Source organism: Hypanus sabinus, chromosome 4, assembly GCF_030144855.1.
Source record: "Hypanus sabinus isolate sHypSab1 chromosome 4, sHypSab1.hap1, whole genome shotgun sequence".
NCBI lineage: Eukaryota > Metazoa > Chordata > Chondrichthyes > Myliobatiformes > Dasyatidae > Hypanus > Hypanus sabinus.
The window spans coordinates 21397292-21418010 of record NC_082709.1 but is presented as its reverse complement, the minus strand read 5'-3'; the positions used below and the strand labels follow the sequence as shown (position 1 = coordinate 21418010).

The window sequence follows — 20719 nt, the reverse complement described above, 5'->3', positions numbered from 1 at the left end:
AATTCCAACCTTTTCAATGCCATGGGCCCCTCCCATAAACCGAGGGTTCTGTGGGCTGCAAACTGGGAACCTTTGAACTTGAAGGGACTTGGTAGTGTGGGCAGTAGAAGATCTGACACCGATTCTGGGACAATTTCACTTCTAATGTCTGCTACAGAGTACTTGCCAGATAATGGTGGAATTGGAAGCTTATCCATTTAACTACCTGAAATGATAACGACTTAAAAAAAAAACCTTCAGTAGACCTATGAATCGTGTTGTTTATCTTATCATTCAGTCATAGACTTTCATGAATGATTATCAAGGCCAGGAGTAATTTTGAAGTGAAATAGATGTCTGATGCACATAGATATCCACTATTATAAATGAACCAAGTTCAGTCGACTTTAATCACAATTTTGAAAAGAAAATTTAAGTTGCTCAGTATAATTGGGTGGAGGATTGGACAAGTCAATGAGTTGGATCGTTTAATCAGGCTTGGTACTAGAACGTGTTTTCTTCTGAGCATTCGCTGTGGCTGTACTTGCCTTTCTGACTGCAGCGGGGACTGCTCTCAAAGCCTGGCTTCTGCGGGCATCCGGTGAAGCATAGCTGGCCACGGTTGGAAACTAGGCATGGTGGCAGATCCTGAGGCTCCAAACAGCTTTCAACACTTACACAGCAGTTCAAGATATATATAATAAGTTCTGTAGAATAGCTTGAGTTACTAGAAATAAATTACAAATGTGAAGGTGAGTTTAAAATGAAGAAGAATAAATAAACCACTTAACCATGCTTACGTTTGAACCCTAACCCTAACCCTAACCCTCTGCCAGACATCCTTAATGTCAGGTATAACGTTCATCCATGCCCTCAGATCAGTATATTTATTCTTCATTCTGGACTCTTTGCTTAATTGCGTTGATTCCTGGCATTTAAAAAAGGGTTGTGAGTTCCTGATTTGCAGAGAGAGCATAGTAACAGGCCTTTCCAGTCCAACAACCCACACCACCCAGTTACACCATGTGACTGACTTATCTGCTGAGCCATACACCTTTGAAATGTGGGAGGAAACTGGAGCGACACCGGGGAAAACCTACGTGGTCATAGAGAAAACATACAAGCCCCTTACAGAAATAAACCTAGGTGGCTGGCACTGTACTAACGCTGTGCTAACAGTAATACTACCATTCCACCCTTTTCAGGAGGACATTGTCAGCAATTCTCTATGGAGCTGCTGATGTCCTGAGTATTGAGTGTAATGTCCAACATGATCCGTTGAACATAAGTATGATGCCTCTCCAAAAAGTGATCAAAGGACTTCTTTTCCTGTTGCTCTTTGTGCTTGTTGTAAGGCCAATCTCAGGTGGAGATGAGAGGGTGTGCAGGAGTGAGATATGCCAACTAGTGGAGTGGTGCCACAGCAACAACCTGGCACTCAACATCAGTAAGACGAAAGAGCTGATTGTGGACTTCAGGAAGGGTAAGATGAAGGAACAAATACCATTCCTCATAGAGGGATCAAAAGTGCAGAGAGTGAGCAGCTTCAAGTTTCTGGATCTCTGAGGATCTAACCTGGTCCCAACATATCGGTGTAGTCATAAAGGCAAGACAGCGGCTATACTTCATTAGGAGTTTGAAGAGATTTGGCATGTCAACACTCAAAAACTTCTACAGGTGTACTGTGGAGAGCATTCTGACAGGCAGCATCACTGTCTGGTATGGAGGGGCTACTGCACAGAACCAAAAGAAGCTGAAGAAGGTTATAAATCTAGTCAACTCCATCTTGGGTACCAGCCTACAAAGTACTCAGGACATTTTTAGGAAGCGTTGTCTCAGAAAGGCAGCATCCATTATTAAGGACCTCCAGCACCCTTTTCTCACTGTTACCATCAGGTCAGAGGTACAGAAACCTGAAGGCACACACTCAGTTACTCAGGAACAGCTTCTTCCCCTCTGCCATCTGTTTTCTAAATAGGCATTGAATCTTTGGACACTACCTCACTTTTTTTTTAATATACAGTATTTGCACTTTGTTTTAATCTATTCAATATATTTAATTGATTTACTTGTTTATTTATTATTATTTTTATTTAATTTATTATTATTATTATTATTTTTCTCTCTGCCAGATTACGTATTGCATTGAACTGCTGCTGCTAAGTTAACAAATTTCACATCACATGCCAGTGATAATAAACCTGATTCTGATCATCACAGTTAATAATGGTTGTTTTTTTTTCAGGTCAGGGGGCATCCAGACCCTCAAATCACATGGTATAAGAACGGTCAGTGTGTCCCAAAGGATGGTCGGTACATTATTGAACGAAGTTCACGTGGAACTTTTAGCTTTGTCATTAAAGAAGTGCAGAAAGAAGACGCCGGGAAGTTTACCTGTGAAACTGCCAATGTCGCTGGGGCTCGACAAGTTACTGTGGAGTTAACGGTGAATGGTAAGTTTGTTTAATCGATCTGTTGGAAAAGCAGTTGTTATTCATAATACATCAATGACTCTAGCAAGTAATAGTCAGCCCTCTGCAACTTGTGAGCTGTCATGCACAATTCCTCAGAGCAAGGTTTCACTCTATTATTCCTTCTGGAGATATTTTAAACAATAGTACTTCAGCCTAACTTTGCACCTATCTTGTCCCTGGACTTCCTGCCTGTTACACCACAGGTGTTTTGGGCCTGAATGAATCTTCTCCACCTTTGTCTGACCATGCCGTCGCACACAGATGTGGTCAGATTCTTCATTGCTGTTTCTGTAACAATTCTGTTTTACCAGTCAAGGTTGTCAGCCCTGAGCTGAACCTTCAAACCTGGAGGACCTGTGGATCACTCCTAGTATGGCCTCTACCCTTTGATCTGATTGGTGTGGGTGGCCCTACCAAGAGCCAAAGCACAATGACTCCAGCCAACATCGCTCTCCTGGGTCATTGAGGCATGTGAGCCTCTAACCCTACAACAAGATTGTGGTCCTCTTGAAGTTATACCTGTAGGTAGTGCATGTTTCAACAGGAATCTTTCATTAAGGGATTAGACAATATATAAAAGGCAGAAAAAAAACTAATTTCCGGTTGAAGAGATATTTCTCAAATGTATCATAAATTGAAAATGCAGCAGACAAAAACCACATCCTTCCTGTTCAACACATAAAAGATGTTGGAGGAACATGGAGGTCAGACAGCCTCAATGGAAGTGAATAGTGAGACCCTTCATCACAACTGGAAATGAAGGGGGAAGTTGCCAGGGTAAGGTAGGGGAAGGGAATGAGGGAAAGCTAGAAGGTGATGGGTGAAGCCAGGTAGGTGGGGGAGGGTAGATAAAGTAAGAAGCAGGGAGGTGATAGGTGAAATTACAGGGGACTGGAGAATAGTGATCGTATTGGAGAGGAGATTAGGAGAAAGTGGGACAAGGCATTTTAAATGGGCTGGCACAAAGTAGAGGGTTGAAGTGTCTGCGTCTGTACTGTACTTTTCTATAACTCTGACTTCAGAAGAGTGGACCATGGGAGAAGGGGAAGGAGGAGGGGCACTAGGGGAGGTGATATGCAGGTGAGGAGCAGAGGTAAGAGGCCAGCTTTCTGTTTCCCATATTGCTCAGAACAATTAAATCACTGAGTGGCAGCCCAGTAATTGTCTTGAGCAGGAAGATAATACTGGATCAGTTATGTTCTACTAAGTGGACTTTGCGTGAGGAAAGCTCTTTCCTCTGCACCATACAGAGGCACAGAGCACATAAACGTTACAGAAATGGGTCATATGAGAGGAGCCTGAAGCTGAGGAAGGGGCCTTGTTAAAGAAGGGGCTTTGTGTCAAGGGTCAGTGATTGGCAGTAACTGGAAGGAGTCGGGGGACTGTGATCAACGAGGGTTGAGGGGCAAGAATAAAGGAATCAAGCAACAGCAGCTAATTAACTCTCTCAAGCATATTTCAAACCACCTTGAGTGACAATGACAATTTATACTGTGGTTGAAGGCAGCTGACTGCAGTGAGGGGAGTCAGTGGGATGTGCATATTGAGAGGGTGGGTCAGAAGTCAGCACTGTGGTTGTGGGGGTGGGAGGGTGGCATGATGAACAGCCCTTATGTAAATAACTTACAGGAGACCCACTCAGGATGGTCTCTCTGAATCGCCCAATTGCAGAACCAAAATTGTGACGTAAACTTGGCTGGGTTGCGAGTGGCCATCAATAGACCCACTTTGGATCAACGTGACTTCATTGCTTTGTGTGGTGTCCTTAACAAGATGCACTCGGGAATTTCATCATTACCTGTGTCACAAATGTGGAAAATATTCTACAGTTTGGCCAGGTCTAATTCCAGGATTGATAAATTTCAAACCGCAAAGCCATATAATCGTTTTATACTCCAGCCGGTGCCAAGAATGGAATCTTCACCCAACCCCCAACAAAAAGAATAATCACTACCTTTCCATAAAATACCTACATTCTTTTTTTTAAAAAAAAAGGAACCAAAGCATCCATTTAAGGAAATGGGGGTTAAAAAACAACCAAAGCAGACATTTAAATCCTTCAAGCAAGTTTTGGACCAATGTTGAGTGAGAATGAAATCAATTTATACCTCTTTAGCAACTATACATAGGAAGGCATTCCAAGATGCTTCACAGCAATGTCAGTGAATAAAATTTGAGACGATGTTACTTGAGGTCAGACAACCAACAGTCTGGTGAAGTTTTAAGGTACATCATAAGGAAAGGTGGAGAGTTAGAGAGAGAGGGAATTGGCAACTGGGATTCTTGGCTTTATTGATTCATTCTTTGGGATATGGACAACACGAACTGTACTTGAGAGCAGATAATGAGTCACCTTCCATACTGCCTGCTTTCCAGAATGTCCTCTGAATCTGGACTGCCAGTAAGTCCTCCATTCATTTCATATTTAATTAAGTGAACCTTTTTTACACTCACTTTGGAAAAAGTACCATAATAATTTGAGATAAGTGGTCATTCCTGAAGCTATTGACTTCATAACCATGATCTGCAGCACTGAAATGGTTCAACTCCGACTGTTTCTCAAGCACTTTACCAGGACCTAAAATTGCATCAGGGAAAACCCTCAGGGGGGCCATACAGTCTCCTTACAGATGATGTTGGAATTGAACTCTGAACTCCGACACCCCAAGCTGTAATAGTGACATGCTAACAGCTACGTTGCCATGGTGCCTGTACCATACATTTGGAAGTATGAAAGCACTGTTAACGAATGTAAAATATTTACAAACTTGATTCTAAAATCTTAATTATGAATGCCAAAAATTGATATATCAGAAAATATTATTTTGTCAGTTGTGAAAATGGTAGCAGAAGAATAGTACAAATTATTGTATAGAATATGTGAAGTGTGTTGTCAGATAATGCCTTTTAACTATACGATGTAAGAGTGCAGTTCTACTCATGCCTTTATGTTTTCCCTGAGCTGTTCCGTGTGCTTACGAACGTTTCAGTCTACTGTTTTCCAGTCTACTGCTGCAGTGCTCTCTGTTGGTGGATTAATATTATTGAAAACAAACTCATTTGCACAACAGTTTCCATTTACTTAGCAATGTCAGACACATTGCAATGTGCTTTGGGTATTACATTTGGAATAAAGGCCAAGGAAGTTAGGGGATAATACAGAGCCCGGCTGAAAGGAGAACTTTAGGAGCTCTCTGGAGATCTAGTTTCTAACTTTAATTAAAATATCTGAAGTTTTCTTCAATTTCCTCTGAGCACTTGCTTTTGCTATTTCACTCTTTCTAAGTAACCATTCTCATACTTAAAGAAATGCCCACGGCTGAACTTGACCTTGACCACATGCCCCCTTTTGCTGGAGTCACCAGCAACAAAAAATCATTGATTGATTTCCGATTGTTCAGTTGCTTTGCCTACCTTTTTTTTAGTCCTTCAGTTTCGTACTTTAATCCTCCTTTATCCCTTGTAATATTTTATATAATATTTTGCTATATTGTCACTTTTCGGAAGTATTTATAGTTTTGCTAAACTGTAGTGATCAAGCTTATGCTGTTCAGTTTAGAAATGAATGGTTGTGGAGTGGTAGCTGATCTTGAACCCGGTGATTCAGGTTCACTGCAGATGCATGGCAGCTCTGGCGGGGTCTGTAAGACATTACTCCCTACAGAGCGAAACCCAATAGTATAAATGGCAGCGATGCTTCACTACCAGATGAACTCAACGCCTTCTATGTCCGCTTTGAAAGGGAGAACACAACTACAGCTGTGAAGGTTCCTGCTGCACCTGATGACCCTGTAATCTGTCTCAGAGGTTGATGTTAGACTGTCTTTAAAGAGAGTGAACCCTCGCAAGGCAGAAGGTCCCGACGGAGTACCTGGTAAGGCTCTGAAAACCTGTGCCAACCAACTAGTGGGAGTATTCAAGAACATTTTCAGCCTCTCACTGCTATGGGCAGAAGTTCCCACTTGCTTCAAAAAAGCAACAATTATACCAGTGCCTAAGAAGAATAACGTGGGCTGCTTTAATGACCATCGTCCGGTAACAGTCACTTCGACACTGATGAAATGCTTTGAGAGGCTGGTTATGACTAGACTGAACTCCTGCCTCAGCAAGAATCTGGACCCATTGCAATTTGCCTATCCCTACAATAGGTCAATGGCAGACACAATCTCAATGGCTCTCCGCACAGCTTTAGACCACCTGGACAACACAAATACCTATGACAGGATGCTGTTCATTGACTATAGTTCAGCATTTAGTTGAAAAGTTGCAGAACCTGGGCCTCTGTACCTCGACTTCCTAACCGGAAGAGCACAATCTGTGAGGATTGGTGATAACATATTCTCCTTGCTGACTATCAACACTGGCGCATCTCGGGTGTGTGCTGAGCCCACTGCTCTACTCTCTGTATACACATGACTGTGTGGCTAGGCATAGCTCAAATACCATCTACAAATTTGCTGACAATACAACCATTGTTGGTAGAATCTCAGCTGGTGACAAGAGTGCGTACAGGAGTGAGATATGCCAACTAGTGGAGTGGTGCTGCAGCAACAACCTGGCACTCAATGTCAGTAAGACGAAAGAGCTGATTGTGAACTTCAGGAAGGGTAAGATGAAGGAACACATACCAATCCTCATACAGGGATCAGAAGTTGAGAGTGTGAGCAGCTTCAAGTTCCTGGATCTCTGAGGAACTAACCTGGTCCCAACATATCCATGTAGTTATAAAGAAGGCAAGACAGCGGCTATACTTTATTAGGAGTTTGAAGAGAGTTGGCATGTCAACAAATACACTCAAAAACTTCTCTAGTTGTACCATGGAGAGCATTCTGACAGGCTGCATCATGTAAGAGAAAGAATGTAAGAGTTAGCGGCAGTCTGCATTTCATGGTGGACTCTTCATGGTGCTCAGACATACCAGCCTTGTTGCATTCTTGGTCTCCTGATCTGAACATCTAATAATTAAGTGCCATCCATTCTAACAACTGAGAGTCTCCTCCATGATCCTGTCCACAGTTTACATGCTGCCGATGGCTAATGTTAATATACTGAGTGCTGCAATTAGTAAACAGAAACATCCTACCCTGACATTTTTCAAGTCATTGTCAGGACTTCAGTGAGGCTTGCTTTGGTCAGTTATCATCAGCATATCACCTGCAGCACAAGGGGCCCTCGCACGCTCAACCACTGCTACACTACTGTAAGGAATGTCTACTATTCCATCCCTGGACAGCATTTCAGGGAACCTGGTCATCTGGCTGTCCTTCGCCTACCTGCATACAGGCGGAGGCTAATGAGGAAGGATAACAAATTGGTGGCTGCAGGACGGGGTACAGGATTGCTTTGACTGGGACTGGGCCATGTTCAAGGACTCATCAGAGAACATGAGCAAATACGCCACAGTTGTCACAGTTGTAAAGTCGGTTGTGGCTGAGATTGTCCCCACAAAATCATTCAGCCTTCCTCAATCAAATGCTCTGGATGAATCAAGCCATCTACAATCTGTAGATTGCCAGATAAGAGACATTCAGGTTTGGCGGCCAAGTAAAATACGAAGAGGTCCGGGTACGACCTCTGGAAAACATTCCTACACGCAAAATGGCAGTTCTGGATCAAACTTGAATCACAGAAGGATGGTCAACAGTTGCGGCAGGGCGTGAATGCTACCACCTCCTACATTGTGAGACCAAGTGACACACGTGGACACAAGGATTTGCTTTCAGATGAGCTCAATGCCTTTTATGCTCGTTTTGACCAACAAAGCATTGGAGGTACCCTCACAAACTCCCACAGCCCCCGACGAGCCTGTGGTTTCAATCTGTGAGGCCGACATGACAGTGTCCTTCAGGAGGGTGAACTCAAGGAAAGCATCTGGCCCAGACTGTGTACCTGGCTGAGTACTGAAGACTTTGTGCTAATAAACTTGCCAGAGTGTTCAGTGATATCTTTAACCACTGCTTCAAAAGTCTGAGTTACCCTCCTGTTTCAAGCAGGCTTCAGTTTTACCGGTGTCCAAGAAGTATGTGGTAACCTACCTCAATGATTAGCATCCAATCACACTTACTGTATGTCACTGTGTTGAAGTGCTTCAGAGATTGGTGATGAAGCATATCAACTCTCCTGCCTGAGGAGTGACTTGGGTTCACTCCAGTTTGTCCACCATCACAGCTGGTTCATAGCAGATGCAATTTCACTGGCTCTTCACTCATCTCTGGAACATCTGGACAGTGAAGATACATGCATCAGGATGCTCTTCATTGACTATAGTATTCAATACTATCATCTCCTCATAACTAATCAATAAGCACCAAGACCTTGACCTCAATACGTCCTTGAACACTTGGATCCTCAATTTCCTCACTTGCAGATCCCTGTCAGTTTGGATTGGCAACAACATCTCCGCAATCACCGTCGTAGAGGTGTACCACAAGGCGGTGTGATTAATCCCCTGCTCTACTCGCTTTGCACTTTTGACTGTGAGGCTAAGCACAACTCCAATGCCAATTTAAGTTTGCTGAAGACACCAACATCGTTGGCCAAATTGGTGGTGACAAATCAGTGTATAGGAAGGAGACTGAAAGTCTGGTACGGTGGTGCAGTAACAACAACCTCTCGCCCAACGTCAGCAAAATCAAAGAGCTGATTATTGAGTACTGGAGGAGCAAACCGGAGGTCCACGAGCCAAACCTCATCAGGGGATCAGAGGAGGAGAGGGTCAGCAACTTTAAATTTCTTGGCATTATCATTTCTGAAGATCTGTCCTAGGTCCAGCACGTAAGTGCAATTGCAAAGAAGGCACGGCTGTGCCGTTACTTTCTTCGAAGTGTGCAAAGATTCCGCATGTCATCTAAAACTTTGACAAATTTCTAGAGGTGGATGGTAGAAAGTATACTGACTGGTTCTTTCATGGCCTGGTATGGAAACACCAACGCCCTTGAACAAAAGGTCCTATAAAAAGTAATGGATACAGCGCAATTCATCATGAGTAAAGCCCTCCCCACCGCTGAGCACATCTACACGGAGTGCTGTTGCAGGAAAGCAGTATCCATCGTCAAGGACCCTCGCCACCCAGGCCATGCTGTCTTCTCACTGCTGCCATTTGGAAGGAGGTACAAGAGCCTTGGGTCTCACACCCAGGTGCAGGAACAGATGTCAAAGCAAATCAAGTTTAATTGTCATTCGAACCAAATGAGACAGCATGCACAAACATATCTGCACATTCAGTGTAATGAGAAAGAAAAAAGAAGAAAATAGTTGCATTAAAAATAAACACATTTTAGACCATGTTCCTGAGCTCCAAGTTCCCAGTCCCACAAATTGATGGTTCCCGGCAGTTCAGCCTGTAATTGCACCCCCTCCCCAGCGCCTCCAAGTAGCACGCAGCAGCATGGTCTGCATCCAGGTCAGCTCTCCCGAACCCAATCCGGTTTCTCCTGCAGCCTGACAGGCCAATTTGAATCCCCACCGTCCAACGGTCCAATTTGACTTCCTCCCCAGCCTCACGGGCCTAGTCAACCTCCTGACCAGCTGACTGGTCTTCTCCAAACCACCGGCCGCCTCTTACAACACCTTGTTTCTGACTCCAAACAGTGAGCAGCTCACTAATGCGATAGACCTGTTGTACAAGTGGTTACTGGAGTAAAACATAGTCTTAATACGTATAAAAACACATTTAACAAGGAGAAAAGCACCTTTGGTTGGCCCCCAAGAGGCTGCTGTGTGTATACATGCCACCACCTTACCGAAAGCTATTACCCCTAACCATCAGGCTCTAGACCCAGAGTCGGTAACTTCACTCACCCCAGCACTGAACTGATTCCACAACCTGTCGTCTCACTTTCAATGACTCTACAAATCAGGTTCTCAGAATTATTTATCTATTTACCTTCACCCCCCCCCCCTTTTATTGCACAACTTGTTTCCTTTTGCACGTTGGTTGTCCATCTTTGTTGCCCGCAGTTCTTCATTGACTCTTGTGTGTTCCTTTGCAGTTACTGTCAATGCCTCCAAGAAAATGAATCTCTGGGTGGTATATAGTAACATAGGTACTTTGAACTTTTAAGCATGTACGTACTTTGATAATAAATTTTCTTTGTACCTTTAAACCTTTGACACAGTCCTTGTGGCTTTTCTTATCCACTTGCCTCAGGTGGGTCAATTTGAATTTCTTGGTGCAAGTTATGACACAAGAAACAATATGCAGTCACTTGCGTGCATTTCTGTCATAGCTTAAGAATTAGCAGGGGGTAAAAAGTAACGAAGAGAGAGATCAGTGAGGAATCTTTTTAATAAGCTTCCTGTAATGTTGTCAAGCTCTTTCTATTTTGCTTCCGGGGTTGATCGGTGTTTGTCAGCACAGATGATAATTTTGCACAGGTGCGATTTACGAACTGAACTCCTGCAGCCGGGACTGCCACACCTGAACTGATATCTAGTGTTTAAACTGCTGCTTCCACCTCCACTGTCCTTAACACTCAGGGGAAAAAAGTGAACGAAGGTCCAGTTGAATGCAGCTCCTAGCATCCAATTTATTTTGCAACTGAGGGCAATTGATCATTGAAGATCTAATGTTTCAAATCTTAAGTGCATAATTTTCTTCATTTTTAATTGATTTTTTTTACAGTAGCCTATGAGCAAACTTTGAAAATCTTAATGTCAAGACTTTTTCTTTATAAATGATACTCTTTTTTTTTAACAGAGGAAACTGGCAGGAAATCCGAATGGCCTTCCAGCGTCTCCAGGTACATGCTCAGTAAGACATTGCCAATTAATATTGAAGTTGAAGATTGGGGATTGATCTGGGGATCTCCCACTTGACAGGAGTGAGATGGGTGGGACCTCAAAATACCCAGACAAATTGGTAATGGTTTTAACGTAATACCCCAGTACACCCTGATAAAGGTAACCTTAAAATTTGCCACATTTGACTATTAACTGATGTCTTATGCTTTTCAGCTAATTTCTTAATAGTTTGCAAGTACTTATTCTGAATCTTCACAATTTAAAGCTAAGCTAATTATGTGAAGCTTTGCCAAGAACATTTGGGAAGTACAGTTTTATAATATAAAGACAACCAATGTTGCTATTTCATTTTTCATACTAAAAAATATGCAAATTGCTAAAATTTCTGTCACCATCTTTATGTGATATTTGTTAATTTACAAGTACTAATGTGGCATTAGCATTTTTAAAACACATCCGGGAATTCAAAGATATCGATCAAACAAGATTTTCCTCTTCTGTATTTACATTAGCAGGTCCCAATTACATTTCTCTCATATAATTAAGGTGCAAATTTACATTTGATAACCAATCTCCATAGTTTCCATTGGTCTGAAATGTATTGAATGAGTCACACTTTCTGAATACTTGCACCCAAGTGGTTTGTCTCCATCTGTTATTACATCTCCAGTGTTTAGTAATTCCTTTGCAATGATTGTCAGCACTTAAGTTCCTTTAAGGCTTGTGAATGTATTCCCCCATTCTGGTGATTTATGGCCTTGTAGTCTAATTATATAACTTGCATTTGTTATGTCTTCCCTGGTTAATTTGCTTTTGAGGAAAATAAGCTGATTATGTCTGCCCTTGTGAATATTTGTAGAGAAAACAATACCCTGTTTACTGCCTTGTAATCATATTCTGTTTCAAGTCAGTTGTCACCTTCTCTTGTCCTGCCTCCGCTTCGATGCAATTAAAACAGAATTAAGTTCTTCATATTGTACTTTGTATCTATCACTGTGCCCTTTACTGATCCTTTCTTTCCTCCTTCATTCGCTCTTTTCCTTTTCGAAGTGTAGACGTAAGAGACTGCAGATGCTGGAAATCTGCAGCAACACACAAAATGCTGAAGGAACTCAGCAGGTCAGGCAGCACCTCACCTCTGCAGAGAATTAAAGGGTCGACATTTCAAGCTGAGACCCTACGTCATCTGCCTGAGTTGTGGAGTTTTTCCATTGTTTTGTTCAGATTATTCAGTTACATTGACTCTTTGACCAGTAATTTGCTCATTCATTACTCATAGCTATTTTGGAAATAGTTTATCTCTAATTATTGAAATAAATTGCCTTTTTGAGAAAATAAAAGCAAACCAAATTTGTAGTATTTCAAATTTTTATGTTAAAGATGAAGCCAATTGTTAACATTATTAATGCTGATTAAGTCCTTCTTTGCAGCATGTTAACGTAACTCTCTGTCCATTACGCTACTGGCATTTAGGGCAGTAATGAAGATCCTTCATCTCTGTCTGTCTGTACCAATGCACACAGCTAGATAGGATTCTTCAGTGCTGTTTCTGTAACAAATTTTTGATCAGTCAGGGTTGTTGGCCCTGAGTTGATCCCCCAGAACTGGAGGACCAGTGGACCACTCTTAGTCTGGCCTCTACCCTTTGACCTATTTGGCATGGGTGACCCTACCAAGAGCCATAGCACAAGGCCCTGACTCCAGCCAACATTGCTCTCCGGGTCATTGAGGCCCACAAGCCTCCAAACCCTAGGACAAGGTTGTGGTCCTCTTAGAGTTTTACAGCATGTGGAGTTTGCTAATTTATTAATACTAATGCAGCATCAGTATTTTCAAAATTACACTCTGCAAAGCTGCTGTCCACACCTTCGAAACTGCATCAAGTGAACGTGACACAGTGGTTTAAGTGGGAGCTATTATTGGGAGTGCTCCTTCCAGGACTGTGAAAGAAATTGAAGGTAATGCAGATCCCAACAGTAGTTCAGCCATTTTTATGATAATCCCATTTTAACTTGAGCTATTTCAGGTAATCTTGTGAGGCACATTTAATTATAGATTCTACTAAAAGCTGCAGAGTTTTTATTTAATTTTTACAATTGCTGCTTAACCAGTGAGTAGAGTTTTAATGAGACTACTGTGGTTGATGAAACTACAAATTTATAAGCTTGCTACAAGTTCCATTGGAACTTTGATAATTGATTATGATCAAGCCAGGAAATAAATTCAAATTAATGCATCACAATTCATTTTTGCTAATTCATAACAGAATGTTGAAACTAAGTATTAACTATATTAATCCAAATGACATTTACATCCTCTCAAAAGTTTTTTTTTTAGGTTGGACCTTGGTCATATCAAAATACTTGTTTGCCTTGTTACAGTTTTGTTTGTAAAAGTTTAAAATATTGCAAGTATTTTATTTGCAGTCGATATTCTGCGCCATCAATTGAAAACAGGCCCAGTATCTGGGGTGAAAGCCCTCCAAAATTTGTCACAAAACCAACACGACAGATTGTCAATGAAGGGAAGAATGGAAAATTCTCCTGTAAGATAACAGGACGGCCTCAACCTCAAGTAACCTGGCTGAAGGTAAACCAAGGTTTTTGTGTCTCCTAAAATATTGAACATTAAGAATATAGTACTGTGCAAAAGTCTTAGGGACCCTTGATCTTTCTTTATATATGGCTTCCACAGAGCCCTGTCACTCAACATCATCAAGGCTGTTTGGGATTACCCAAAGAGACAGAAGCAAGTGAGACAGCCAAAGTCTGCAGAACAACTGTGGCAAATTCTCCAAGATGCTTGAAACAACCTACCAGCCGATTTTTCTTATAAAACTGTGTAACAGTCTCCCTGAGAGAATTGATGCAGTTTTAAAGGCAAAGGGTGGTCACACCAAATATTGATTTGATTTATTTCTTTTTAAGACCTTAAGATATATGAGCAGAATTAGGCCATTTGGCCCATCAAGTCAGCCCTTTTAATGCCTACTGCTCTTTAGCGTTTTTTTTTAATATTTAGAGACTTCATTTCATTATTTTTGAAAGCACCTTCACTTTACAGATTTTATTTACATGTGCCTAAGACTTTTGCACAGTATTGTATATATTTATGAAATAAAATGGCAAATGTTTGAAGAATTATATGGTATTTCTGTTCAATCTAACCACTACGGATATAACGGGGGAATGTGACAAACACTGAGCAGGCCAGGCATCATTTCTGCGAGAAGAGGCAATGTTAATGTTTCTGTTTGAGGCTCTTCATCAGAAATGAAAAAGTGAGAAAACAACTCTTAGTTGTGGAGGAGTTGGCAGAGAGAGGATAAAAACAAATGGAAAATACAGGACTGTGCTAAAGTCTTAGGCATATATAGTTAGGGTGCCTAAGACTTTTGCAGAGTACTGTATCTGTCAATGTGGAATGGAGGGTGAGTTTGTAAATCTGGCAAGAGCAAAGGGTGTTGGGAATGACGAGCAGTCCAGGAGGGTGTGAGGTGGCAGAGAAAGTGTGCCGGGGCGGGTGGTGGCTCGAGTGCAGACACGCCCAGCAGTGAGGTCATTTGATTCCAAACAGTTGGTTTATTGGAGTCAAAGAAAAGTACAGCACCAAAGCAGGCCCTTCAGCCCATCTACTCCATACTAAGCCATTTACACAGCCTATTCCCAATGACCTACACTGGGACCATAGCCCTACAATCCATGTACCTGTCCAAATTTCTCTTAAGCTTGAAATTAAGCCCACGTGCATCACTTGCACTGACAGTTCATTCTATACTCTGACAACCCTCTGAGTGAAGAAGCTTCCCCTCATGTTCCCCTTAAACTTTTCACCTTTCACCTGTAACCCAAACTCTAGTTGTAGTCCTACCCAACCTCAGTGGGAAAAAAACCTGCTTGTATTAACCCTATCTATACCCCCCAAAATTTTGTATATCTCTATCAAAACTCCTCTTAATCTTCTGTGTTCCAAGGAATGCAGTCCTAACCTAGTCGACCTTTCCAGATAACTCAGATCCTCTAGACCCGTCAACATCCTCGTAAATTTTCTCCGTACTCTTTCAACCTTATTTACATTTTTCCTGTAGGTAGGTGACCAAAACAAGTTCACCTTCAGGGAATCCTGCTCAAGGACTCCCAAATCCCTTTGCAACTCTGATTTTTTAATTTTCTGCTAGTTTATAAAATAGTCTATGCCTTTATTCCTGCCACCAAAGTGTATGACCATACACTTCCCTACTCTGTATTCCATCCATAACTATTTTGCCCAGTTCTCCAATCCGTTTTAGTCCTTTTGCAGACGTCCTGCTTCCAAAAAGTTCAAAAGTAAATTTGTTATCAAAGTACATATATGTCACTACACGATCCTGAGATTCATTTTCTTGTGGACATACTCAATGTGTGTGTGTGGCCTCCGTCAAACGTGGTTGACCATGGGTATTACGCCTGTGGTAGTCGATGAAGACAAGTTGGAGTGACCTCTCCAGGGTACAAGCCAGGGCAGAGTTGATATGGAGATCCGCCTGTTGCCCATGCAGTGGGACCCCCTCTCCATGTTGATGACAGGTCATAAGGAACGACGGAGGTCGATACAGTTTGGTGCCAGCAGCATCGCAGGAGTTGCCATGCCGGTGCTGGGTACAGCAGTCAGCCGCCTTCGGGACTCCAACTCCGGATTTTTCCTCAGAGTTTACTCCCAAAGCCTTTCCCGTGAGCGGGTAAAGCTGCAAGGCGGCGGAGGTTTGAAATTGGAGTTGCTCTCTTCTAAATGAGCTACCATCCGTGGTTGACGAGCCCATCTGCCCAGAGCAACTGGTTTTAAGGCTCCTTTTCCCCTTCTCCTGTCAGTGAGAACAGCTCCACCAGGCATAAGAACTACGCTACACGTGAAGGCTGGGAGTTGGTTGTCAGAGGCTGTTTGAGATGCACACTATGAAGAGCATTTGTTTAGCAGTGGGAGCTCGGCCCCACTACCACCCTTTGGCTATGACTACCTTTGGATATATACTCAGTATATCTATAAAAGAATAACCGTAACAGAATCAATGAAAGGCTGCCTAGCTAGGGCATTCATCTGGAGTGTAGAAGACAACAAAATGTGAAAATATAAAAGAGGTAATAATAATTAATAAATAAGCACAAAATATCAAGAATATGAGATGAAGAGTCCTTGAACACGAGTCCACAGGTTGTGGGAACATATCAGTGATGAGGCAAGTAAAGTTGAGTGACATTATCCCCTTTGATTCAAAGGCCTAATGGTTGAGGGATAGTAACTTTTTATGAAACTGATGGTGTGAGCATTGAGTCTTTGTACCTTTTTTCTGATGGTAGCAGTGAGAAGAGAGCATGTCCTGGGTGGTGGGGGTCCCTGATGATGGAGGCTGCTTTTCTGCTACAATGTTTCATGTAGATGCGCTCAGTGGTTGGGAGGGCTTTACCCATGATGGACTGGGCCAAATCCATTACTTTACATATAATTTTCCATTCAAGGGCATTGGTGTTTCCATAACAGGCTGCAATGCAACAGACAATATACTCTCCAATACTCATCTATAGAAGCTGGTCAAAGTTTTAGAAGTTATGGCGAATCTCCACAAACTCCTTGGGAAGTGGAGACTTACTGTGTTTTCTTCATAATTGTACTAACTGCCCCTCCACAAATCTGGCTACAGAGCCGTGAATTCCATTATCCAGATCATTGACATATAACATGGAAAAAAAAGTGGTCACAACACTGCTTAAGGCGATTAACCAAGAAATAACCGAGGCTTGTAAGAACAGAACGGCAGTTGTCATGGGGGATTTTAACTTCCAGATAGATTGGGTGAGTCAGGTTGGTTAAGGAAGTCTCGAGGAGGACTTCATATAATGCATCCGTGATGGCTTTCTTGAGCAGCGTGTTAGTGAACCCACAAGGGAAAATACTATCTTAGATCTAGTCCTGTGCAATGAGACGGGTAAGATTAACGATCTTGTAGTCAGGGATCCTCCTGGAAAGTGATCATAGTATGATTGAATTTCACATTCAGATGGAGGATGAAATAGTTAGATCTAAAACTAGTGTATTATGCTTGAACAAAGGTGACTACAACAGGATGAGGGAGGAGTTGTCTAATGAGGATTGGGAGCACAGGCTATTTGGTAGGACAGTTGAAGAACAGTGGAATACTTCCGAAGAAATTTCTCACAGTGCTCTGAAAGTATATTCAGGAATATACAGAATATATTCAGTATACTGAAAGTATATTCCAGTCAAAAGTAAAGACAGTAAGTGTGGGGAGAGCCAGCCTTGGATAACTAAGGAAATAAAAGATAGTATTGTAGCAGTGTGCTACACGCAGCGCTGCAATAAACAACACGGAGTCAGTGAGCTGCAGTTGCAAAAGAGATTTAATCAAACTTTGCGGCTTCGCTTTAAAACCTTCCTGATCCTGCCCTCCCTGGGCAGGAATGCTGTAGGGGACGCATATTCACAGTCCCGTCCCGCGCGCGGGCTTTTCCCCTTGCTGGTGAAACAGACTTGGCGCCCTCTTTGGGACCGGCCTCTATGCCGGTGCACGCCGCTTTGTGAGCCGGTTCGAGTGCGCTGGGAAGTGGGTCGCCACAGTATCAAATTAAAAGCTCATGTGTACAAAGTCGCAAAGAGTAGTGGGAGGCTGGAGGATAGGGAAAACTTTAAAAAACAACAAAGAACAGCTATACAAGAAATAAGGAAAGGGAAGATAGAGTATGAAAGTAAATTAGCACAAAATAGAAAATCCGATAGCAAAAGTTTTTATAAATATGGAAAGCGGAAGAGGGTGGCTAAAGTCAACATTGATCCCTTGGAAGACAAGAAGGGGAAATTAATGTAGGGTGATAAGGAAATGGCTGAGGCATTGAATGACTATTTTGTGTCGGTCTTCACAGTGGAGGACACATCTAATATGCCAAAGAATGATGTTATGTATGAAATGGACCTCAATACTAAAGAGAATGATTAGCAAACTAGAGGGCCTGAAGGTAGATAAGTCCCCTGGTCCTGATGGGATACATCCCCGGGTGCTGAGGGAATTGGCGGAGGTTATAGTAGACATGTTGGTAATCATTTACCGAAACTCTCTAGACTCTGGGCAGGTCCTGGCAGATTGGAAGACAGTAAATGTCACATCACTCTTTAAAAAAGGATGTAGGCAAAAAACAGGCAACTATAGACCAGTTAGTTTAACATCTGTAGTTGGGAAAATCTTTGAAGCTATCATTAAAGAAGAAATAGCAAAACATTTAGAAAGGAGTGGTTCCAGTAGACAGACACAACACAGATTCAGAAAGGGCAGGTCCTGTTTGACAAATTACTGGATATCTTTGAGGACATAATGAGTGCAGTGGATAGAGGGGAACAAGTGGATGTCGTATACTTGGATTTCCAGAAGGCGCTCGATAAGGTGCCGCACAAGAGACTTATAGATAAGATACGAATGCATGGAGTCGGAGGAAGTGTATTGACATGGATAGTGGATTGGTTAACCAATAGAAGGCAGAGAGTTGGTATAAATGGGTGTTTCTCCGGTTGTCAGTCAGTGGTGAGTGGGGTGCTGCAGGGGTTGGTGCTGGGTCTGCAGCTGTTTACCATTTACACTGATTTGAAAGAGGGGACTGAGTGTAGTGTAGCAAAATTTACTGATGACACTAAACTGAGTGGAAAAGCAAATTGTACAGAGGGTGTGGAGAGTCTGCAGAGTGATATAGATAGGTGAAGTGAATGGGTCAAGGTCTGGCAGATGGAATACAAATGTGAGATCATGCACTTTGGAAGGAATAATAGAAGAGCAGATTATTATTTAAATGGTGAAAGATTGCAACATGCTGTTATGCAGAGGGACTTGGGAGTGCTTGTTCATGAATCACAAAAAGTTGGCTTGCAGGTACAACAGGTTATTAATGTAACCCCCTGGGTCGCCTCAGGCTCGCTCAGCTCATTTCGTCTAGGGGGAGCAACCTTCGGCCCCGCCAAACTGGGTAATCAGCTGGTGTGGATGCTGTGTGATGTCCCCGCCTCGTCCAAAAACAGACAGTACACCATATGCGATTAAATGAGTACAATTTATAAAGGTTACTATAACTAAGTGATTAATAACGATACAGTATATATGAAGAGAAAATTAAAGAAAAGGCGCCAAACTTATCAAAGTCCAAACCACTTCGTGCACAGCCGTTGGAGCTCAATTTCTGAAGTCTTCTGGCCACCATTCGATCCCCTCCGGACTCCTCGACTAGCAGCTCAGGACCCTCCGAACTCCTCGGACTCTCCAAACAGCTCAGGACCCTCCGAGTGGTCAACCAAGCACATCTAGCTTCATTCCCCCCCCCTCCTCGGAGAATCTCCAGGCCTCGGACCCCCCTTTGGGGTCCGATCCTCGTCCAGCTTAGAGCATTGCGTCCTCTCTCTCGACCCCCTTGCGCCGATCTGCCCAAAAGCCCGTCAACAAAAGCTTACAGACTCAGAAGAAAGAACATTAATCCCCATTTGGTTTACAAAGGAATACCATTCTCGTTATCAGTAAATTAGCATTCCTGCTAGTTAACAAAAAAGAAGAAACCCTCTTTACACTCTCCCTCCACCAAATAAAAGTCATGTCCTCATGACTACTAAATAACTCGCCACCTTTCCTGCCAACACACCGTAACCCAAGCACAAACAGTGACATCTCCTCCCCACACAGTAACCCTCACGCCCTGTTCCTCAGGCGCTACTTAGGCCAACTATCTGGGAGTTCCCTAACCCTTCTGAGGCCTCCGTACCCCCTCACCTAAACCCTTCAGGCTCGGACACAACTGGGGATACCTTGGGCCCACTACCAACTCCTCTCTCAACCTCTCACTCATGCCCCACACTGCACACAGCTAACCCTCCCCGCTACACCTGACTCAATGGGAGAAGGGCCAAAGGTCTCTTCCTCAATCGAGGGAAAGTCAGCAAAAGGCAGCCTGTACCACACATCCAGCACATCATCAATCGAATCTGTATTCTTCCTCATTCCTGTGATCGGTAGCTGCTGTTTGATCTTCTCCAAACAGAAACACGTGGCCTGCACTGCTCCCGCAGTCTCTTCAGCCTCCTGTTCAGTATTCACTGCACTTCTCTCCAGCTTTTTCTTCCTCATGACTTCTTCCAGATCAACTTTCAGGTTTTGCACTTCATTTGAACTGTCGATGGTCATCTTCAGGTTCCCTTCAAGCTTCCGCTTCTCTCTGCTGAGATTCGTCTGTAATTTCTTCACCTCCGCAAACTCCCCTCTCCGGGTTCTCAGTTTGCTATTACCCTCAGTCAGACAACTTTCTTCATTCTCTCCAACTTGTAAGTCTTCCGAATGGTTCCAGATCACTTTCTCCAGTCTCTCTGTCTTCATTTCAAACTTGGTTAGATAGAGACAGTCACTCACGAGCTGCGACCTTCGCCAGCCCTGGCACGTGTCCCGAAAACACTTTAACTCGGTAGTTCTCAGCTGCTCCTGCAACGACCTCACTTCATATTCTACTGAG

General features: G+C 42.8%; 1 protein-coding gene across 1 annotated transcript in view; it reads left to right on the top strand.

The window, feature by feature from the left end:
* mylka (myosin, light chain kinase a) overlaps positions 1–20719 on the top strand; it is a 334126-nt gene that overhangs the window by 129012 nt on the left and 184395 nt on the right. Inside the window, exons 3-5 of the mRNA XM_059966550.1 lie at positions 2225–2432; positions 11152–11194; positions 13622–13784. Coding sequence (XP_059822533.1) covers positions 2225–2432; positions 11152–11194; positions 13622–13784 — 414 coding nt within the window. The remainder of the gene's footprint in view (positions 1–2224; positions 2433–11151; positions 11195–13621; positions 13785–20719) is intronic.